Below are 23,810 nucleotides of genomic sequence, written 5' to 3'. Positions count from 1 at the left end.
ATCTGGACACGCGGCAATACTCGGCCTGGACACGTGGTCACACGCTCGGTCTGGCGCCGCTCGGCCTGGAGACGGCCGGGACAGGTGGTCGCACGCTTGGCCTGGACACGCAGCAACTCACTTGGTCTGGCGCCACTCGGCCTGGAGACGCAGTGACACACTTGGCCTGGACACATGGTCACACACTCGGCCTGGACACGCAGCAACACACTCGGTCCGGCGCCACTTGGCCTGGAGACATAGCGACACACTTGGCCTGGACACATGGTCACACACTCGGCCTGGACACGCAGCAACTCACTTGGTCTGGCGCCACTCGGCCTGGAGACGTGGTCACACACTCGGTCTGGACACGCAGCGACACACTCGGTCTGGCGCCACTCGGGCTGGAGACATAGCGACACACTTGGCCTGGACACATGGTCACACACTCGGCCTGGACACGCAGCAACTCACTTGGTCTGGCGCCACTCGGCCTGGAGACGCAGTGACACACTTGGCCTGGACACATGGTCACACACTCGGCCTGGACACGCAGCAACTCACTTGGTCTGGTGCCACTCGGCCTGGAGACGTGGTCACACACTCGGTCTGGACACGCAGCGACACACTCGGTCTGACGCCACTCGGGCTGGAGATGCAGCGACACACTTGGCCTGGACACATGGTCACACACTCGGCCTGGACACGCAGCAACACACTCGGTCCGGCGCCACTCGGCCTGGAGACGTAGCGACACACTTGGCCTGGACACGTGGTCACACACTCGGTCTGGCGCCACTTGGCCTGGAGATGTAGCGACACACTTGGCCTGGACACGTGGTCACACGCTCGGTCTGGACACGCAGCAACACACTCGGTCTGGCGCCACTCGGCCTGGAGACGTAGTGACACACTTGGCCTGGACACGTGGTCACACGCTCGGTCTGGACACGCAGCAACACACTCGGCCTGGCACCGCTCGGCCTGGAGACGTAGCGACACACTTGGCCTGGACACGTGGTCACACACTCGGTCTGGCGCCACTTGGGCTGAAGACGTAGCAACACACTTGGCCTGGACACGTGGTCACACACTCGGTCTGGCGCCACTCGGCCTGGACACGCAGCGACACACTCGGCCTGGACACGCAGCAACACACTCGGCCTGGCACCGCTCGGCCTGGAGACGTAGCGACACACTTGGCCTGGACACGTGGTCACACGCTCGGTCTGGACACGCAGCAACACACTCGGTCTGGCGCCACTTGGCCTGGAGACGTAGCGACACACTTGGCCTGGACACGTGGTCACACACTCGGTCTGGCGCCACTCGGTCTGGACACACAGCAAGACACTCGGTCTGGCGCCACTCGGCCTGGAGACGTAGTGACACACTTGGCCTGGACACGTGGTCACACACTCGGTCTGGACACGCAGCAACACACTCGGTCTGGCGCCACTTGGCCTGGAGACGTAGCGACACACTTGGCCTGGACACGTGGTCACACACTCGGTCTGGCGCCACTCGGTCTGGACACACAGCAAGACACTCGGTCTGGCGCCACTCGGCCTGGACACGCAGCGACACACTCGGCCTGGACACATGGTCACACACTCGGTCTGGCGCCACTCGGCCTGGACACGCAGCGACACACTCAGCCTGGACACGCAGCGACACACTTGGCCTGGCACCGCTCGGCCTGGCAAAGGGACAGCAGAAGCACTGGGCCTAGGGGGCAGAGAGCGGGGTGAGCGGGGTCAGTGCCCCACAGGGGATACAGGCAGCGCCTCTCCTGGGGTCACCGCCCCCTTCAGGCCCTCCCCAGACACCAGGGGGCACCGCCCCTCCCAGCCCCACACACCCTCTCGGCCCCTCCCAGCCACCAGGGGGCACGGCCCCCATGGGGGGGACACACAGGGCAGGGGGGCACTGGGTGGTCACTGGGAGGTACCAAGGGGAGGGCAGGGCAGTCACTGGAGGTTCCCTGGGAGGTCGTGGGGGGGCTTTGGGGGGTGCCAGGGGTGTGTGCTGGGGCAGTCATGGGGGGCTTCAAGGGGGGTGCCGTGGCCTGGGGGGGGCGCTGCGGCCATTGCGCCTGGATCTGGGTGAAGATGGGGTAGTCGGGGCTCCAGTACTGCTACTGGGAGGGGCTGGTCATTGAGAGAGACAGATCCCTCCCCCCAACTCCCCAATGCACCCCCTCAGCCCCCCAGTGCAGCCCCCGGGACCCCCTGCAGGATGGGGTCATGCCTCCTCTGGTACCACTGTCAGCCCCCCTCACAGCCCCCCCATAATCCCACTCTGCCCTGGTGCCCATCACCCCCAATTCATCTGCCCCAGCCCCCCAACTTTCCCCTGGTACCTTTGGCACCCACATCCATGCAGCACCCCACACACCCCGTCCCTGGGGGGCTCCCAGATGGAACGAACCCCCCACAGACCCCCCCACTTCCCAGGACCCCTGAACACCCCCTATTCAGAGAGTCCAAAGCCAGACAGGATCTCGTCCTCCCACCCCCTGTGTGACACCGGCCAGAGACCTGCCCCCCCATTCCTACTAGCTCAGAGAACCCCCCCATGGCAACCCCCCCAGACCCCTCAGGGGCGTGTTCAGGGTTAACCTGGCACCGGGACAAACCGACAGCCAACCCGTGGGGCAGGCCCTGCTAAGGGGGTGTGGAGAAGTGTGGGGGGCAGCCCCACCCCCGCCAGCCCCAGCCACCTTGCCCCCCCGTGTCCACCCCTGGCCCTTCCCACGGCCCCCAGACCCCACCCGTCCCCGTCCTCAGGGCCCCTGGCCTGTGATCCTCCAGTGCGCGGACCCCCCCCAGCCCCACTGTCCCGGCCCCATGGGTGACACGGCCAGATGCTCCCCTTGCCCTGCAACCCCCCAGCCCCATGGGTGACACAGGCAGTCCCTCCCACGCCCTGCAACCCCCCAGCCTCCTCCCCCGGGCCCATGGGCGACGGGGCCACTCCCTCCCCCTGCCCTGCAACCCCCCAGCCCCATGGGTGACACAGGCAGTCCCTCCCCTGCCCTGCAACGCCCCAACCGCCCCCTCCCCCAGTACCATGGGCGAGGCAGCCAGTCCCTCCCACGCCCTGCAACCCCCCAGCCTCCTCCCCCGGGCCCATGGGCGACGGGGCCACTCCCTCCCCCTGCCCTGCAACCCCCCAGCCCCCAAACTGCCCCTCCCCCAGCCCCATGGGTGACACAGCCAGTCCCTCCCCCGCCCTGCAACCCCCCAACCGCCCCCTTCCCTCCCCTGCAACCCCCTAGCCCCCTCCCCTGGCCCTATGGGCAACAGGGCCAGTCCCTCCCCCACCCTGCAACCCCCTCAGTTGCCCCCTCCCCCAGCCCTGCAACCCTCATCACCCATGGGGCCGGGGGAGGAGGTAGTTGGGGGGGTTGCAGGGTGGGGGACGGACTCCTTGCTTATTCCTGGCCCTGGGGGGCCCCCGGAGCTTGTTCCCGGCCTGGCAGTTCATGAAGACGTGCTGGAGCCGTGGGGAATCTCCTCCTTCCAGAGGTGCCAGGGCCCCTGAGCTATGGGGCTGCCCCCCTGAACAGTGCCACAAGTAGCTGCCAGCGCCGGGGAGCCAGCCCCTGGCTGTTTATACAGGGACCCCCTGCCAGGCTCCGAGAGGCAGCTGACTCTGGGGTGGGTGCGGGGGACTGTTTAAGGGGGGACCCCCCTGCCTGGTCCCAAGAGGCGGCTGGCTCTGGGCTGGGCGCGGGTGGCTGTTTATACAGGGACTCCCTGCCCGGCTCCAAGAGGCAGCTGGCTCTGGGGTGGGCGCAGGGGGCTGTTTATGGGGGGACCCGCTGCCTGGCACCAAGTGGCAGCTGGCTCTGGGGTGGGAGGCGGGGGGCTGTTTAAGGGGGGACCCCCTGCCCGGCCCCGAGTGGCGGCTGGCTCTGGGGTGCGAGGCGGGGGGCTGTTTAAGGGGGGACTCCCTTCCCGGCCCCAAGAGGCGGCTGGCTCTGGGGTGGGCATGGGGGGCTGTTCATGGGGGGACCCTCTGCCCGGCCCCGAGTGGTGGCTGACTCTGGGGTGGGCATAGGGCGCTTTTTAGGGGGGGACCCCCTGCCCGGCACCGAGTGGCGGCTGGCTCTGGGATGGGAGGCGGGGGGCTGTTTAAGGGGCGACCCCCTGCCTGGCCCCAAGAGGCGGCTGGCTCTGGGGTGTGGCACAACGAAGGCATCTGGGCGCTGAAGGGGTCTGGACTCCCTCCCCCCGCAGCCTGTGAGCCGTGGGCTCGGGGACCCGAGCGTCAGGGGGCTGCCCGGCCTGTGGGGCAGTGTGGGGGTGTCATTGTTCGTAATCAGCCCCCCACTCCGGGCTGCACCTGGAACTGTCCCCAGTTGGGGTCAGAGTCTGTCCTGGGCTGGGTGGGGGAGGGGAGCAGGTGTCAGGGGCACAGTGTGTGGGGGGGCAGGGTCCCATGGCTGGGGTGCAGCAGCGACCCCTGGTGGCCAGCAGGGATGATGCAGCCGCCTCCCCCCCTCCCCGCCCCTCCCAACACAGAGCTCGGCTCCCTGGGGGCACATGCAGCGGGGCACCCCCAGATCGGAGATGGGGCAGGTGGGCAGGCAGGGGGTGCCTTGGGGGGGATGTCCCGGGGGGGTCAGTCTAATCTAGCTCCCTCCGCCCCATGCACACTCCTTCCCCAGCCCTCCATTGCGTCAGCCCCATATACCCTTCCCCCACTCTACACCCTCCAAACAGCCCTACACCCCCCCACCTCCATACACCCCCCTCCATACCCCATCTACACCCCTCCACCCTCCTTCCCCCCAAACAGCCCTGCACCCCTCCCTCCGTACACCCCCCTCCATACCCCATCACACCCCTCCAGCCTCCTTCCCCCCAAACAGCCCTGCACCCCCTCCCTCTATACACCCCCCTCCATACCCCATCACACCCCTCCAGCCTCCTTCCCCCCAAACAGCCCTGCACCCCCTCCCTCCATATCCCCCCTCCATACCCCATCTACACCCCTCCACCCTCCTTCCCCCCAAACAGCCCTGCACCCCCTCCCTCCGTACACCCCCCCTCCATACCCCATCACACCCCTCCACCATCCTTCCCCCCAAACAGCCCTGCACCGCCTCCCTCCATACCCCATCTGCACCCCTCCACCCTCCTTCCCCCCAAACAGCCCTACACCCCCTCCCTCCGAACACACCCTCCATACCCCATCTACACCCCTCCACCCTCCTTCCCCCCAAACAGCCCTGCACTCCCTCCCTCCATACCCCCCTTAATACCCCATCTACACCCCTCCACCCTCCTTCCCCCGAAACAGCCCTGCACCCCCTCCCTCCATACACTCCCTCCGTACACCATCTACACCCCTCCACCCTCCTTCCCCCCAAACAGCCCTGCACCCCCTCCCTCCATACCCCCCTCCATAACCCATCTACACCCCTCCACCCTCCTTCCCCCGAAACAGCCCTGCACCCCCTCCCTCCATACACCCCCTCCATACCCCATCTACACCCCTCCACCCTCCTTCCCCCCAAACAGCCCTGCACCCCCTCCCTCCGTACACCATCTACACCCCTCCACCCTCCTTCCCCCCAAACAGCCCTGCACCCCCTCCCTCCATACACCATCTACACCCCTCCACCCTCCTTCCCCCCAAACAGCCCTGCACCCCCTCCCTCCATACACCCCCTCCATACCCCATCTACACCCCGCCACCCTCCTTCCCCCCAAACAGCTCTACACCCCTCCCTCCATACACCCCCCTCCATACTCCATCTACACCCCTCCACCCTCCTTCCCCCCAAACAGCCCTACACCCCCTCCCTCCATACACCATCTACACCCCTCCACCCTCCTTCCCCCCAAACAGCCCTGCACCCCCTCCTTCCATACACCCCCCTCCATACCCCATCTACACCCCTCCACCCTCCCTCCCCTCAAACAGCCCTGCACCCCCTCCCTCCATAGCCCATCTACACCCCTCCACCCTCCTTCCCCCCAAACAGCCCTGCACCCCCTCCTTCCATACACCCCCCTCCATACCCCATCTACACCCCTCGACCCTCCTTCCCCCCAAACAGCCCTGCACCCCCTCCCTCCATACACCATCTACACCCCTCCACCCTCCTTCCCCCCAAACAGCCCTACACCCCCTCCCTCCATACACCCCCCTCCATACCCCATCACACCCCTCCACCCTCCTTCCCCCCAAACAGCCCTACACCCCCTCCCTCCATACACCCCCCTCCATACCCCATCTACACCCCTCCACCCTCCTTCCCCCGAAACAGCCCTACACCCCCTCCCTCCATACACCATCTACACCCGTCCACCCTCCTTCCCCCCCAAACAGCCCTGCACCCCCTCCCTCCATACACCATCTACACCCCTCCACCCTCCTTCCCCCCAAACAGCCCTACACGCCCTCCCTCCATACCCCATCTACACCCCTCCACCCTCCGTCCCCCCAAACAGCCCTGCACCCACCTCCCTCCATACCCCATCTACACCCCTCCACCCTCCGTCCCCCGAAACAGCCCTGCACCCCCCTCCCTCCATACACCCCCCTCCATACCCCATCTACACCCCTCCACCCTCCTTCCCCCCAAACAGCCCAGACCCCCCCACCTCCATACACCCCCCTCCATACCCCATCTACACCCCTCCACCCTCCTTCCCCCCAAACAGCCCTGCACCCCCTCCCTCCATACACCCCTCTCCATACCCCATCTACACCCCTCCACCCTCCTTCCCCCCAAACAGACCTGCACCCCCTCCCTCTATACACCCCCCTCCATACCCCATCACACCCCTCCACCCTCCTTCCCCCCAAACAGCCCTGCACCGCCTCCCTCCATACCCCATCTACACCCCTCCATCCTCCTTCCCCCCAAACAGCCCTGCACCTCCTCCCTCCATACACCCTCCTCCATACCCCATCTACACCCTTCCATCCTCCTTCCCCCCAAACAGCCCAGCACCCCCCTCCCTCCATACCCCCCTCCATACCCCATCTATACCCCTCCACCCTCCTTCCCCCCAAACAGCCCTGCACCCCCCCTCCATACCCCATCTACACCTCTCCACCCTCCTTCCCCCCAAACAGCCCTGCACCTCCTCCCTCCATACACCCCCCTCCATACCCCATCTACACCCCTCCACCCTCCTTCCCCCCAAACAGCCCTACACCCCCTCCCTCCGTACACCATCTACAGCCCTCCATCCTCCTTCCCCCCAAACAGCCCTGCACCCCCTCCCTCCGTACACCCCCCTCCATGCCCCATCTACACCCCTCCACCCTCCTCCCCACCCCCTCCCTCCATACACCATCTACACCCCTCCACCCTCCTTCCCCCCAAACAGCCCTACAGCCCCCTCCCTCCATACACCCCCCTCTAATCGCCTCCCCCACTCCATCCCCCAAGAGCCTACACCCCCCTCCACCCACTCCATCCCCCCAAACAGCCCTTCACCCCTTTTCCTCCATGCCCCTCCCCTCCTCATACAGCCCTATACACCCCCTCCCCACACACCCCTCACCGCCAAGACCCCTCCAATCACCTCCATATACACCCCATCATCCCTAGACACACCCCTCCATCTATCCCCTCAAACAGCCCTACACCTCCCTTCCATCCCCCCCCCCATACAGCCCTACGCACACCTCTCCCCCATCCCCATGCACCCCCCAGCTCCCCCAGCACCTGGCGTTTGCGCTGCTTCTGGGGGTGGGGCTCTCCCAGGACTCTGCCCCCCTGGGGATCGCTGGGAACCTCCCCCAACATGGGGCCCAGCCCAGGGATCCCCGCCCCAGGGGCTGCCTCAGTTTCGGGGGGGGGTGGGGAGTGTGATGAACTGGGAATGTCTTAATGTTTGCTCTGAATACTGTGTTGGTGCCTCAGTGTCCCCATGGCAGTTCTTAAGTATCTGGCAGAGCAAAGGGCCAGTGTCCTAGCAACTGATGGCCTGGGCCCCCCCCTGCAAAGGTGCCAGCTGAAGGTGTTGGAGACAAAGGGATCAGGTGACCTCCTGGCGCGGGAAAGGGGCTGAGCAGAGAGGAGGGGCTGGAGGGGGTTGTTAGTCTGGAGCTGGCTGGGGTCGAGGAGTGAAGTGCAGACGTGGGGGTCTGGCTCACTGCCCCCCAGAATGGACCCAGCCGAGGGGTCCGGTTCGCTGTATCTACAAGCTCTGTTTTAGACCCTGTTCCTGTCATCCAATAAACCTCTGTGTTACTGGCTGGCTGAGAGTCATGTCTGACTGCAAAGTGGGGGTGCAGGACCCTGTGGCCCCCCCCAGGACCCCGCTGGGGCGACTCGCTGTGGGAAGCGCACGGAGGGGCAGAGGATGCTGAATGCTCAGACCCAGGAGGTGAAGCCGTGGGAGCTTCTTGCCCTGCAGACAGTCTGCTCCAAGGGAGAGGGGGCTCCCCAGAGTCCTGCCTGGCTTCATGGGGAGCAGTTCGAGGCCTGGGGACCCTGTGACAGGGAGCAACTGTGGGGCACCAGCCCAGGGCTCCCCCCGCCCCCCCAGGCCCCCAGGGCTGTGCTGAGGCACCGGCGCCGTGCAGCGCATCTGGGGAGTGACGGGGACGGAGCACAGTGGCAACATTGCTTTTACTTGGCAAAAGTGCAAAATATACAAAAAGGAGCTGGGGAGGAGGCAGGGACCCAAACACGACAGGGAGGGTGTCCCCCGCCACCCAGTCAGAGCCACGCACACTTCACACACACAGCAGCACAACCAGCACCCCGCAGTGTCACGCACACACCACAGGGAGGTTCCCCGGCGTCACACATCCCAGTGTCTCTCACACACAGCAGCACACAACCCAGCACCTCACAGTGTCACACACACAACTAGCTGCAACTGCCCCAGCCATACACAGCCGCCTCCCTCCACCCCAAGACACACAGACGCCAGCAGCCCCCTGCCCAGGGGTTTCTCTCTGTTTCACACCCACCCACCCCTAACAGGGAAGGGACAAGCCTCCCTTCCCCACAGGACAGTCGCACGCAGTCACAGCCCACGAGAGGCACACTCAGCCGGACACGAGGATCAAACACATACACACACCTGTACCACGCACACAGACTCACACCATGGTGCACACACTCAGTCACACCTAGCACACCCACAGACTCCCTCGGATGCCCACGCACACAACATCCGGTCAATTCGGTGAGATCTGATGATGCCAACAAACGTCAGCGTGAACAAGGGAGAGAGGCCGATGCCTCGGTCTTAGGCACACCCGTGCACTCACACACACGCCAACCCCTCGGCCTTAGGCACGCCCGTGCACTCACACGCACACACACGCCAACCCCTCGGCCTTAGGCATGCCCGTGCGCTCACACGCACACACACGCCAGCCCCTCGGCCTTAGGCATGCCCGTGCGCTCACACGCACACACACGCCAGCCCCTCGGCCTTAGGCATGCCCGTGCGCTCACACGCACACACACGCCAGCCCCTCGGCCTTAGGCATGCCCGTGCGCTCACACGCACACACACGCCAACCCCTCGGCCTTAGGCATGCCCGTGCGCTCACACGCACACACACGCCAACCCCTCGGCCTTAGGCATGCCCGTGCGCTCACACGCACACACACGCCAACCCCTCGGCCTTAGGCAAGCCCGTGCGCTCACACGCACACACACGCCAACCCCTCGGCCTTAGGCACGCCCGTGCACTCACACGCACACACACGCCAATCCCTCGGCCTTAGGCACACCCCTGCACTCACACACACGCCAACCCCTCAGACTTAGGCACGCCCGTGCGCTCACACGCACACACACACGCCAACCCCTCGGCCTTTGGCACGCCCGTGCGCTCACATGCACACACACGCCAACCCTTCGGCCTTAGGCACGCCCGTGCACTCACACGCACACACACGCCAACCCCTCGGCCTTAGGCACGCCCGTGCACTCACACACACACACGCCAACCCCTCGGCCTTAGGCACACCTGTGCACTCACACGCACACACACGCCAACCCCTCGGCCTTAGGCACGCCTGTGCGCTCACACGCACACACACACACACGCCAACCCCTCAGACTTAGGCGTGCCCGTGCCCTCACACGCACACACACGCTGACCCCTTGGCCTTAGGCACGCCCGTGCGCTCACACGCACACACACTCGCCAACCCCTCGGCCTCTGGCACGCCCGTGCACTCATGCACACACACACGCCAACCCCTCAGCCTTTGGCACACCAGTGTGCTCGCACACACACGCCGATCCCTCGGCCTTTGGCACGCCCGTGCGCTCACACAAACACACACACACACATTGACACCTTGGCCTTTGGCATGCCCGTGTGCTCACACAAACATACACACACACACACTTTGACCTCTCGGCCTTTGGCATGCCCATGCGCTCACACACACACACACTTTGACCTCTCGGCCTTTGGCATGCCCATGTGCTCACACACACGTACACGCCGACCCCTCGGCCTTTGGCACGCCTGTGTGCTCACACACACGCCCACACGACTGCACACACGTAATACTACATGGACGTATACACCCCTGTAACACTGTTCACCATCCCTCTCTTGTCCAGCAGCTGAGAATGCAGCAGCCCGGCTCCCAGGGGCCCCGGAGCCCACAGCGCAGCAAGCGGGGGGAGGGGAGGAGGGTGTCCATTGGTGTCTCCCCTTCAGGCCACATCGTGGGACGAGGTGCCTGTCTCGGCCTGGGCCCCCCGGGAGGCCCCATTGTCCAGCGCCTGCAGCCCCGAGCCCTGGGAGTCCCCGGAGGAGGCTGGCCAGCCCGTGCAGCACCCGGCACGGCAGGGCGGGCTCCAGGCGAAGCGCTCGGCCGCGCAGTAATAGATCAGCGGGTCCAGGCAGGCGTTGAGGCTGGTCAGGGCCATGGTGACGCGCCGGGCGGCGTAGGTGCCGCGAAGGAGCCGGCAGCCCTCCAGCGTCCCGAGGCGGCCCAGGGTGTGCACCACCTGGGTGAGGTGGTAAGGGGCGAAGCAGATCAGGAAGACGGCCAGCACCACCAGGACCGTGCGCAGCGCCTTGCGCCGGGCGGCCCGCGAGCCGGGCGCCATCCCGGGCGTGTCCAGCAGGCGGCGGGCGATGAGCGGGTAGCAGACGCCGATGACCGTCAGCGGCAGCAGGAACCCGACGGCGGCAGCGAAGAGGCTGACGCCCGAGATGCGGCCCCTCCAGGAGTCGCTGGAGAAGTTCTCCAGGCAGGCCAGGCGCCCGTCGGGGAAGGGGCGCGTCAGGGGCCCGCGCAGGGCCAGGTACAGGCCGGCGGCGGCCAGCAGGGCCCAGACGGCCAGGCAGGCGGCCACGCGGTAGAGGGGCCGGCGCAGGCGCAGCGAGCGCAGCGGGTGCATCACGGCCACGTAGCGCTCCAGGCAGATGCAGCTGAGGAAGAGGGAGCTGCCGTACAGGTTGGCGTAGAAGAGGGAACCGGTCAGCTTGCACAGGGCCTCGCCGAAGGGCCAGTCATTGCGCAGGGCGTGGTAGCCGACCCGGAAGGGCAGCGTCAGCACGAAGAGCAGGTCGAGGGACGCCAGGTTGGCCAGGAAGATGTTGGCCGGGGCGGTGGCCGTCCGGGTGCGCAGGAAATACCAGAGCACGGACCCGTTCCCGGCCAGGCCCAGCACGAAGACCAGGCTGTAAACCACGGGGAACAGCACGTACTGGAAGTCGGCCCGTTCCCCGCAGCCCGTCTTGTTGGGGGGCATTGCCGAGGCGTTGGGGGGCGCAGTCCAGCCATGCTGGGGTGAGGGGGGGAGAGGAGAGGAGAGGAGGTTAAAACCTGCGCAGAGCTCGGCTGGCACCCCCATACTCAACTCGCAGCCCCTTCAGCCCGGCCAGGGCCCCCCTAGCTCGGCTGGCACCCCCATACCCAACTCGCAGCCCCCCCAGCCTGGCCAGGGCCCCCCCACTCCTGACTCGCAGCCCCCCCAGCCTGGCCATGGCCCCCCCAGCTCAGCCAGGGTCCCTCACTCCCGATCCGCAGCCCCCCCAGCTCGGCCAGCACCCCCACTCCTGACTGGCAGCACCCCCAGCCCAGCCATGGCCCCGCAGCTCGGCCAGCGCCCCCACTCCCGACCTGCAGCCCCCCCAGCCCGGCCATGGCCCCCCCCCAGCTCGGCCGGCGCCCCTCACTCCAGACCCTCAGCCCCTGCCAGCCCTGCCCCCCAGTGCCCCTCACTCCCAACCCGCAGCCCCCCCAGCCTGGCCCTGCGCCCCCACAGCTCGGCCACAGCCCCTCACTCCAGACCCTCAGCCCCTGCTAGCCCTGCCCCCCGGTTCCACTCACTCCCAACCCGCAGCCCCCCCAGCCCGATTGTGCCCCCCCCAGCTCGGCCACAGCCCCTCACTCCCAACCCGCAGCTCCCCACAGCTCGGTCGGTGCCCCCACTCCTGACTTGCAGACCCCCCAGCCAGGCCATGGCCCCCCCTCAGCTAGGCTAGCGCCCCTCACTCCCAACCTGCAGCCCCTGCTGAGCCCTGCCCCCCTGGCACCCCACTCCCGAGCCGCAGCCCCCCCAGCTCAGCCAGCACCCCCATTCCTTACCTGCAGCCCCCCCAGCCCAGCCAGCACCCCCACTCCTGACTCGCAGCCCCCCCAGCCTGGCCATGCCCCCCAGCTCGGCTGGCACACCTCACTCCAGACCCACAGCCCCCTCAGTCCGGCCACGGCCCCCCCAGCCTGGCCATGCCCCCCCTAGCTTGGCCAGGGCCCCGACTCCCGACTCACGGCCCTCCCAGCCCAGCCATGGCCCTCCGCAGCTCAGCCAGTGTCCCCACTCCTGGCCCACAGCCCCTGCCAGCCCAGCCCTGCCCCCCAGCTCTGCCAGTGCCCCTCACTCCCGATCCACAGCTCCTGTTAGCCCAGCCCTGCCCCCTACTCCTGACCCACAGCCCATGCTAGCCCAGTGCTGCCCTCCCGGTGCCCCTCACTCCCGACCCACAGCCCCGCTCGATTCACACTAGGGTTGGTTTTGTGGGTCACAGCTGGGCTGGGGCCCAGGAATCTTTTTCTTTTCTGTCCCAGCACAGGGTCTCCGGGGTGGGGGGGGCTGTGTCCCTGGGGGCCCCTTTAGTGCCCAAGAACTGGGCTCCCCCCATGCAGGCAGGGGGCTGCCCCTGGGTCCCAGAGCCCTGGAGGGACGCTGCCGGGCTGCCCAGGGGTTTCCCCGAGGAGGGTGGACGGGAGGATGCCAGGAATGCCCAGGGCGGCTCTCCTGCCCGGGGTATGTGTGGGGAGGTGCGGCCTGGCACCGAGGACAGTGTCGCAACCCAAATGCTGCTTAATGACATGTGCACCCTGCTGCGCACACAGGCGGGGCTGCGGCTGTGTGTGTGGAGGGTGGGGCAGCGGGGACCCAGGGGCAGAGCCAGGCAGCGACAGGCACCAGCTGGCAGAGAATTCCCTCTGCCTGCTCCAAACCCTCATCACTCGGCTGCCCACAGGACTCCTGGGTTCTCTCCTCGGCTCTGGGAGGGGGGTGGGGGCTGGTGGGTCAGACCAGTGGGGGCTGGGAGCCAGGACTCCTGGGTTCTCTCCCCAGCTCTGGGAGGGGAGTGGGGTCTCCTGGGATACCTCTGGATGTCCATTCTCCATGTAACACCCCCACACCCTGTTCTGAACCCTGCTCAGCCCCAATACCCAGTGGCAGGTAGTTCCACTGGCTAAGAGGGGAAATGAGCTGCCCTAGGGTCAGAGATTGAGCCCTGGGACAGGACACCCCGGGGGTCAGGGTGCAGGCAATGGGGGAAGAAGCTCCCCCTAGGTGTCAGGTCAGAGGTAACCTGCCCCCAGGGGCCCTGTCCTCCCCCCACTGCATCCCACAACCCCTTGTTCCCATAGCAGGATGGGGGAACCCCAACCCCCTTCTCCACCATGGTGCCTCCCTCATCCCTGTCTCCCCCAAACTCCCCATGCAGCTGCTCAGCACCTGGGTGGGGCCCCACTACAGGAGCAGGTTCCCCATGGGTGCAACCTGCCCTCCCCTTCCCCCCAAGTGTGGGCCAGCCCCAGACATCTCTCCCTTCTCCCAGCTGTCCTAGATCCAGGGACCCCCTGCCCTCCTCCCATCCCAGCCCTTCCCGCCCCCCTCCCAGCCAGACCCCCCGACCGGCTTTGACTCACCCCGTCCATGGAAACCAGGATCCTGCAGTGTCTCTGGGGAGAGTCCAGGCTGAGACTGGCTCCACCCGCCCCGTCCCACCCCAGTCAGTGAGGAGGCTGGTGGGGGGGGGGGGGAGTGAGAACACCCTAATCCCGCCCCCGGGCCAGGGAGGAGGTTCCCCGGGGGGAAGGGAGAACACCCTAACCCTGAGCAGACGACTTGCTGTGGCAGGGTGGGGGCTGATTCCCGATAAGACCGGCCCTGGGGGGCTGCCAGGGGTCCCAGCAAGGTGTCGCTCGGGGGGGTCCCTGTGTCTGGGGGAGGCTGCTGGCCCCATGGCCGAGGGGCACCAGGTCTGTCCCTGGACATGTTCCTGGAGTTGACGGCTCCTCTCCCTTTGGGGTGAAAGCGTCAACCGACCGGCATTACACTGTACATACGGCCCAGCTGCTCTCCGCCACCTCTGGGGGGTTATTTGGTCACTGGCACACCCTGTCCCACACACACACCCCCAAACACTCACTCACCAACACGCACAAGACAGACACTGCACACACACTCACAGCTGTGTAAATAGACACCCTCGCACCATAACACACACACACACACTAACCCAAACACACCCCCCCCGGCAGATCAACCCATTCCCACCCTTTGTTCCTGCACACCCTCACTCAGTCACACCCCATATGCCTTCATTCACGCCCACCCACTGCAGGCCTTACACACTTGCACCAACACCCCGCAGGTTTTTTCACCCCTCCCGCAATTAGGCACAAATCATTTTTGGCTGATTTGCCAGCAGGCCGGGCCAGGGGAGCGGGAAACCCCATCCTGTCCCCACCAGCGGGGGGCGGGGGGGAGGCTGATGGGAAACACAACCCCAGGGCTGGGAAATTCCCATTATTAAGTAACCGGATTGATTGCAAAATGCATCTGAGCCCAGCTTCCTGCTGCTGTGGGTGTGACATTGTGGTGGGGGGGTGCGAATGTGGCATGTGATTGTGGTGTGGTTGTCCATGTGAGGGGGTGGGTGTGAACGTGATGTGATGTGATGTTCTAGGAGGCTGGGTGGCTTGAGGAAGGGGGCATGTTTGGGAGTGAGGAGTGGGCGCAGGGTGTGAATATGGTGTGCACCTATGATGGTGGCATGTGTGTGCGCGACTGTGATGTGTTGTGTGTGACAGGGTGCGGCGTGTGCATGATTGTGCTGTGGTGCCATGTGTGGCAGGTGCGGGTGAGTGTATGTGTGACTGTGGGGGGCTGTATATGAGCTGTGTGCGACTGAGCCTGTGACCACAGGTGCCGACTCCGTGGGTGCTCCAGGGCTGGAGCGCCCACGGGGAAAAACGGGTGGGTGTTCAGCACCCACTGGCAGCTCCTGCCGCGCCTCCACGCCCCAGCTCTCCTCCGCCTCCTCCTCTGAGCGCGCTGTGTGCCCCATTCCCCCCGGCTCCCAATGCTTGCGCCGCAAAACAGCTGTTTTGCATGGAAAGCGCTGGGAGGGAGGAGGGCGAAGAGGCAGGGCCAGGGAGGGGATTTGGGGCAGGGAGGGGGCGGAGTTGGGGCAGCGACTTTGGGGTAGGGGTTGGAATGGGGGAAGGGCTGGGGGGCACCTGTGACAGTGGGCTGTGTGTTTGTGATGGGGGTGTGCATGCAGGCATGTCTGTGATGGTGGGGTGTGTGGCCAGTCGTGTCTGTGACGTACATGTGCGCGTGTGTGTCTGGGATGGGCTGTGTGTGTGGCCTGTGTCTGTGATGAGGCGTGGATATGTCTGTATCGGTGGGTGTGTGTATGGGTGGGTTTGTGACAGGGTGTGTGTCTGTGTGTGCAGGTGTGTCTGTGATGGTGAAGTGTGTGTGTACACAAGTATCTGTGACAGTAAAGTGTCTGTCATGGGTGGGTGTGCGCAAAGCTGAGTGTGCACGTGGGTGTGTCTGTGACAGGGTATTTGCGTGTACACGTGGGACAGTGTATGAGAGAAAGATGGGGGTATCCACGTGAACGGTTGTGTCTGGGGCAGCGTGCGTTTGTTGGGGTCTGCACGACAGGGAGTGTTTGTACGTGCAGGTGTGTCTGTGCAGGTGTGCCTGTGAGCGAGATGGGGGGGCGTCTGTGTGCAGGTGTGCCTGTCACGGTGTGTGTATGCGCGCGCGAGAGAGGGCAAGTGTGATGGTGGGCTGTGTGCCTGCATGTTTGTGACAGGGTGTGTGCCTGTGGGTGTCGGAGTGTGTGCCTCTATGGGGGGGTGTTTGTACTTGCTGGTGTCTGAGAGACAGGGAAAGGGGGTGCCCGTGTGGGGCTGTGACGGGGTGCGTGGTGTCACCTGTCCATACGAGGCCAGGCAGGACTCTGGGGGAGCCGACTGTCTCCTGAGCAGGAGGCTTCCACCTTCCTGGGTCTGAGCTTGGAGCATGCAGCATCCTCTGCCCCTCTGTGTGCTCCCCACAGCGCGTCCGGCCAGGCGGGGTCCAGGGGGGCCACAGGGTCCTGCACCCCCACTTCTCAGTCAGATGGGATTCTCAGCCAGCCGGTGTCACGGAGTGTGGGGGAGTCCGGCCCTGCACCCCTCTTCCTGGGACCCACAGTGACTCTTAGCCAGCCAGTAAAACAGAAGGTTTATTGGACAACAGGAACACAGGTTACAGCAGAGCTTGCAGGCACAGTCAGGACCCCTCCACCGAGTCCTTCTGGGCTTTCAGGGTGCTTGGATCCTAGCTAGGATACCCTGAATTCCGCCCACCCAGCCCCAAGCCCAAACTCAAACTGCCTCCCTCCTGCCGCTCCCTTCCTTTGTTCCCCTTCCCGGGCAAAGGTGTTGACCTTTCCCCTCCCTTACCTAGCTCAGGTTACAGGCCCTGGCATCGTCCATCCCCTAAAGTCCTCTCCTGCTCTCCTGCTCCCCACACAGACAGTCCCTACTGCATCACATCTCTCCCCCCTTGGAGACTGAACTGAGCGGGGTCACTCTGCCCACTGACCTGGGGAAGTTCAGGGTCCCCTCTCTGGGACAGCGCATCCACTTTCAGGTTGGCACTTCCCTTCACATGGACCACGTCCATGTCATAGTCCTGCAGGAGCAGGCTCCACCTCAGGAGCTTGGCGTTGGCTCCTTTCATCTGGTGCAGCCAGGTCAGGGGAGAGTGGTCGGTGTACACGGTGAAGTGTCGCCCAAAGAGATATGGCTCTAGCTTCTTAAGGGCTCACACCATGGCCAGGCATTCCTTCTCGATGGCCGCGTAGCTTTGTTCCCGGGGTAGCAGCTTCTTACTCAGGTACACGATGGGGTGTCTCTCCCCCTTTTCATCCTCCTGCATTAACACCGCCCCCAGTCCCGTGTCTGAGGCATCGGTGAACACCATAAAGGGTTTGTCAAAATCTGGCTTTGCCAGAACTGGGTCGCTAACCAGAGCCTCCTTCAGCGCCCAGAAAGCCTCCTGGCACTGCTCAGTCCAGATCACCTTGTCTGGCTTCCCCTTTTTGCACAGTTCAGTGATGGGGCCGGCTATGGCACTGAAGTGGGGCACGAACCTTCGATAGTACCCCGCCATCCCAATAAAGGCCTGGACCTGCTTTTTGGTTTGGGGAGCAGGCCAGTCTCTGATCACCTCCACCTTGGCTGGTTCCGGCTTCAGGCAGCCGCTCCCCACCCGATGGCACCAGGTAAGATACTTCAGCCATCCCCACCTTGCACTTCTCAGCCTTTACTGTTAACCCAGCCTTTCGGAGTCGGTCCAGGACTTGTTTAACCTGGGACACGTGGTCCTCCCAGGTCTGGCTGAAGACGCAGATGTCGTCAATATACGCCACGGCAAAACTCTCCATCCCCCTCAGTAGCTGATCCACCAGGCGCTGGAAGGTGGCCGGTGCTCCCTTGAGGCCGAAGGGCAGGGTCAGAAACTCATAGAGCCCCAGAGGGGTGATAAAGGCCGATTTCAGCCTGGCATCTGCGTCCAGCGGCACTTGCCAGTAGCCTTTGGTAAGATCCATAGTGGTGAGGTACCGAGCACCTCCCAGCTTGTCTAGGAGCTCATCAGGCCTGGGCATAGGGTAGGCATCAGATACGGTGATGGCATTGAGCTTTTGATAGTCCACACAGAACCGGATTGACCCATCCTTCTTGGGGACCAGCACCACTGGCGAGGCCCAAGGGCTGGAAGACGGCTGGATCACCCCCAAAGCCAGCATGTCCCTGACCTCTCTTTCAAGATCCTGGGCAGTTTTACCAGTGACCCGAAAAGGGGAGCATCTTATAGGGGGATGTGACCTGGTCTCCACCCGGTGGACAGTCAAATTAGTGCGTCCAGGCTGGTTGGAAAACAGCTGTCGGTATAGATGCAGCACCCCTCTGATCTCAGCGTGCTGGCCCGGGGTCAGTTGATCAGAGAGGGGAATCGCCTCCAGGGGGGAAACAGCTTTTGTCCCAGGGAATAGATCTACTAAGGGGTCATCTCCCTGCCCCTCCCAATGTCCACACACGGCCAACACCACATTCCCCCTGTCATAGTATGGTTTCATCATGTTCACATGGTACACCCGACGGTGATGTGCCCGGTTTGACAGCTCCACCACATAGTTTACCTCATTCAGTTGCTTGATAACCTTGAAGGGCCCTTCCCAGGCGGCCTGGAGTTTGTTTCTCCTCACAGGGATGAGAACCATCACCTGATCTCCGGTGGCGAAGGCACGGGCCCGTGCCGTGCGGTCATACCAGACCTTCTGCCTCCTCTGGGCTCGGGCCAGATTCTCCCTGGCCAGGCCCATGAGCTCGGCCAGTCTTTCCCGGAAGGTCAGGACATACTCCACCACTGACTCTTCCTCGGGAGCGGCCTTCCCCTCCCATTCGTCCCTCATCAGGTCTAGGGGCCCCCTTACCCGCCTTCCATACAACAGTTCGAAAGGTGAAAACCCGGTAGATTCCTGGGGCACCTCCCTGTACGTGAACAGCAGGTGAGGTAAGTACTTGTCCCAATCCTTCGGGTGCTGGTTCATAAATGTTTTTAGCATCATCTTCAGCGTCCTGTTGAACCTTTCTACCAGCCCGTTGGACTGGGGGTGATACGCTGAGGCCCAGTTGTGCTGGACCCCACATTTCTGCCATAAGGACCGGAGCAGGGCCGACATGAAGTTGGACCCCTGGTCCGTTAAGACCTCCTTGGGGAACCCCACCTGGCTGAAAATTGTCAGCAGCGCATCTGCCACTGTGTCTGCTTCGATAGAGGACAAGGCCACCGCCTCGGGGTAGCGAGTGGCAAAATCCACCACCACCAGGATGTATTTCTTCCCTGACCGGGTCGTCTTGCTGAGGGGTCCCACTATGTCCAAGGCCACCTTCTGGAAAGGTTCTTCTATGATGGGTAAAGGCCTCAAAGCCGCTTTCCCCTTGTCCCGGGCCTTCCCCACCCTCTGGCAGGGGTCACAGGATTGGCAGTACTGTCGGACATGGGTAAAGACCCCAGGCCAGTAAAAGTTCTGTAGCAGCCTCTGCCTGGTGCGCCGGATTCCCTGGTGCCCTGCGAGAGGGATGTCATGGGCCAGGTACAGCAGCTTGTGACGAAACTTCTGGGGGACCACCAGCTGCCTCCTGATCCCCCATGACTCTACTTCCCCTGCGGGAGCCCATTCTCGGTACAGGAACCCCTTCTCCCACAGGAACCTCTCCTTGCAACCTCTCCTCATGGTCTGTACCGCACTAAGGTCAGCCCGGTCCCTGTGCTTCCGCAAGGAGGGATCTTTCTGCAACTCGGCCTGGAACTCAGCAGCTGGGACAGGGATGGGGACCGGCTCTCTCTTGCTGGCTGGGTCTGAGGCCGCAGCCTCTCTGAACCGTGCCCCTGGGCGTTCCCCGCCCCCTGGGTTAGGGTCCTGCACCTCGGGTCGAGTACCTTCCCCGTTGTCAGGGAGCAGTGCCATTTGCCGACTCTGACTACGAGTCACGACCAGGGCACTCTGGGTGTTACTAGGCCAGTCCTCGAGGTCCCCTCCCATTAACACGTCCGTGGGCAAATATGGGTGTACCCCCACATCCTTGGGGCCCTCCTTGGCCCCCCATTTCAGGTGTACCCTTGCCACGGGCACCTTGAATGGGGTCCCGCCCATGCCCATCAGGGTCAGGTAGGTGTCAGGCACCATCCGATCTGAGGCCACCACCTCGGGCCGGGCCAGCGTCACCTCTGTGCCCGTGTCCCAGTACCCAGTGACCTTCCTCCCATCTACCTCCAGGGAAACAATGCACTCCTTCCGGAGGGGTAGCCCCGCGCCCACCCGGTAAACCAAAACCCCGGAGCCTGGAGCATCCATAGGTGGTACGTTGCCAGCCCCCCTTTCCTGGGAATGTAGCCCCTCCTCCGATTGGGTTTTTACCCAGTCCACCCTCTGCGGGTTGGGTCTGCTTGGTCTGTCCCTGAGCTTGGGGCACTGGGCCCGTATGTGACCTTGTTGGCCACAGCGATAGCAGCCCATGTCTCGTGGGTCCCCTTGAGTGGGTCGGAGGGACCTGACGCTGGATGTTCCCCTTTTGGGAGGGTTCTCCATAGGCCCCCTCTGGGAGGTCCCATGATGACTCTCTCTCTGTGTTGAGGCAGGCTTGCTCCTTCGAGACTCCTCCCTGCCATCCCCTGCCCGACTGTCCACAAATTGGTCGGCCAGCTGGCCTGCATGCTGTGGGTTCTCCGGCTTCTGGTCCATCAACCACAGCCTCAAGTCGGACGGGCACTGCTCGTACAGGTGCTCCAGTATGAATAGGTCAAGCAGGCCCTCTTTAGTTTGGGCCCCAGCTGTCCACTTGCGGGCATACCCCTGCGCCCGGTTGATCAGTTGTAGGTATGTGACCTCACGGGTTTTACGCTGGCTCCGGAACTTTTTCCGGTACATCTCAGGAGTCAGCCCAAACTCGCGGAGCAGGGCCTGTTTGAACAGTTCGTAGTCCCCTGCCTCCGCCCCTTTCAGTCGGCTGTACACCTCCATGGCTGTGGAGTCCAGTAAGGGGGTGAGAACTGCGATCCTGTCTGCAGGGTCAACCCTGTGCAGCTCGCAGGCATTCTCAAAGGCCGTCAGGAAGGTATCTATGTCCTCCCCCTCCTTACGCCGGGGCAGCAAGTGCTTATCAAAGCTCTTTGTAGGCTTGGGCCGCCCCTCACTCACCGCAGCCGGGGCCCCATTGCTCGCCAGCCGGGCCAGGTCCAGCTCATGTTTACGCTGTTTCTCCTCATGTTCACGCTGTTTCGCCTTCTCCTCCAGCTCATGTTCACGCTGTTTCACCTTCTCCTCCAGCTTTTGCCTCTTTAACTCTAGCTTCTCCCTTTCATATTCCAGCCGCCTCCGCTCCACGGATGCCGAGCGTTGCCGGGAGGATCCCCTGCTGGGGGGTGAGCTTCGCTGGGCGGATCCCCTGCTGGCCGGGGGTGTCATGGTGCCCTCGGTATACACTGGGCTCCTCCCCGCCCTTCCCCTAGGCCTAGGAAGGGGGGGTCTCGGGAAGCCCTCGTCCGCGGGCTGACCACTCCCAGTGGGGACACTGGTGCCTGCGCTGCATCTGCTCGGCTGCTTCCCTCAGAGACAGGGCTCCGTTCATTCATGCGGTCTCCCTGCTCCAGCTGGGCAATCAGCTGGTCCTTGCTGAGCCTCCCTGGGTGCAGCCCCCTCTGCTTGCACAGCTCCAGCAGGTCGCACTTGCGCCGCTTGGCATACATCTTCCTGCTGGCCACTCAAAGGCCGGGGTGCTCGCCGCTCCCCATGGTTTCCAGGGGGACCCCTAGTGCACCAGCCCTTCTTGAGGTCACCACCTCTCTGCCAGGGTTGAGCTGCAGAATCCTCCGCCCCTGGGACCGCTCGCTGCAATCCCCCGGGGGACCCTGTTACTGCAAAGTCCTTCTCACTGGGCACACACTCCCAGGGGTTAACCACCCCTTCGTTTTACTGCTCCCCAGTCACTTACTGCAGGAAGCGCTGTCCACGGGGTGCAGTATATCCCACCGCTACCACCAGTTGTCACGGAGTGTGGGGGAGTCCGGCCCTGCACCCCTCTTCCTGGGACCCAGAGTGACTCTCAGCCAGCCAGTAAAACAGAAGGTTTATTGGACAACAGGAACACAGGTTACAGCAGAGCTTGCAGGCACAGTCAGGACCCCTTCACCGAGTCCTTCTGGGCTTTCAGGGTGCTTGGATCCTAGCTAGGATACCCTGAATTCCACCCACACAGCCCCAAGCCCAAACTCAAACTGCTTCCCTCCTGCCACTCCCTTCCTTTGTCCCCTTCCCGGGCAAAGGTGTTGACCTTTCCCCTCCCTTACCTAGCTCAGGTTACAGGCTCTGGCATCGTCCATCCCCTGAAGTCCTCCCCTGCTCTCCCACTCCCCACACAGACAGTCCCTACTGCATCACAGCCGGGAACACAGCGTAGGGCAGAGCTTGTTAGCACAGAAATCAGTGATTTTCAGCCAAGTCCAACTTGGGGAGTTGTGGGCCACACACCCTGGACTCCTCCTCTTCCAGTCCCCCACCAAGCAGACTGCCAGCCTCCAGTCACCCAACCAACACCTCCTCATGTCCCGTCTCCACGCACCAAAGGTGTCACCTGGTCGCACCCTCCCTCCTGAGTCTCAGGATAAACAGGTGCAAACAGCCAGGCAGTCTCACCTGCCCCAGGGCCTCAGCAAAATCACATCCCCAATTCCCACCCCCAAAGTATTGGGGCAGCACACAGGGAAACTGAGGCACACACAGTATTAATATAGGACAGTAAGACTCACGTGCAACCTAAGATGAATAAAACCCAACTTCGTCATGCGTGGCTGTGTGGGTCTGACGGTGTGACATGGGATGTGGGTGTGATAGTGTTGTCTGTGAGGGTGTGATGGGGTGTTGGTGTAGGCGTGATGGGGGTGTGGGTGTGCCGGGTCGGGTGTCTGTGTGGGTGTGACGGGGTTGGTGTGGGTACGACAGAGTGTCTGTGTGGGTGTGACAGTGTGTCACAGACTCACAGGTCATGCCCGCTCTTGGCCCTGTGTGGTCTGTGGTGGGAACCTCTTTCAGTGCGACAGCCCTTCTCGGGGGTCCACTCTCTCCCGGGGTCAGGCCCCTCCACTATGTGGAGCTGCACCAGGGTGTCTGTGGGTGTGTGTGATGGATGTCTGTGTGGGGGTGGGTGTGACCGGGTGTCAGAGAGAGAGACAGGGTGTCTCTGGGGGAGTGGGTATGACAGAGTGTCTGTGTATGTGTGACAGGTTGTGTGTGAGAGAGAGACGGAGTGTCTGTGTGGGAGGGTGTGAGACAGGGTGTGCAGGTATGACGAGGTGTGTGAGAGACAGAGTGTCTGTATGGGGCTGTGGTTGTGACGGTGTGTGGGTGTCTGTGTGTGGGGGTGACAGGGTATCTGTGTGGGGGTGTGAGAGAGGGTGTATGGGTATGACGGCGTGTGTGAGAGACGGTGTCTGTGTGGTGCTCTGGTTGCGACGGTGTGTGGGTGTGTGGGGGGGTGACAGGGTGTCTGTATGGGTGTGTGAGACGGTGTGTGGATGTGTGAGAAAGGGTATGTATGTGGGTGTGACAGGGTGTCTGTGTGGGTGTGTGAGACAAGGTGTGTGTGTGTGACAGGGTGTCTGTGTGGGGGTGTATGACAGGGTGCGTGGGTGTGAAAGAGACACGGTGTCTGTGTGTGAGACAGGGTATGTATGTGGGTGTGACAGTGTGTCTGTGTGGGTGTGAGAGACAAG

The 23,810-nt window shown here is 63.7% G+C and overlaps 1 protein-coding gene across 2 annotated transcripts; it reads right to left on the bottom strand.

Moving 5' to 3' along the window:
* Positions 1-9,477: 9,477 nt before the first annotated feature.
* LOC127039613 (lysophosphatidic acid receptor 6-like) lies at positions 9,478-14,188 on the bottom strand. Of its 2 annotated transcripts, XM_050933400.1 has the most exons (4): positions 14,117-14,188; positions 10,161-11,732; positions 9,883-9,997; positions 9,478-9,735 (listed from the first exon to the last, which is right to left on the bottom strand). In XM_050933400.1, exons 1-2 carry the CDS (start codon positions 14,123-14,125, stop codon positions 10,653-10,655), a joined length of 1,089 nt encoding a protein of 362 aa, XP_050789357.1. In that variant the 5' UTR covers positions 14,126-14,188; the 3' UTR covers positions 9,478-9,735; positions 9,883-9,997; positions 10,161-10,652. The 2 variants fall into 2 exon arrangements, with proteins under 2 accessions (XP_050789357.1, XP_050789358.1); XM_050933401.1 differs by lacking the exon at positions 9,883-9,997 and having other exon boundaries at positions 9,670-9,711.
* Positions 14,189-23,810: the final 9,622 nt, after the last annotated feature.

Source organism: Gopherus flavomarginatus, chromosome 23 (genome assembly GCF_025201925.1).
Source record: "Gopherus flavomarginatus isolate rGopFla2 chromosome 23, rGopFla2.mat.asm, whole genome shotgun sequence".
Taxonomy (NCBI): Eukaryota; Metazoa; Chordata; order Testudines; family Testudinidae; genus Gopherus; species Gopherus flavomarginatus.
This window is presented reverse-complemented; position numbering and strand designations above follow the sequence as displayed.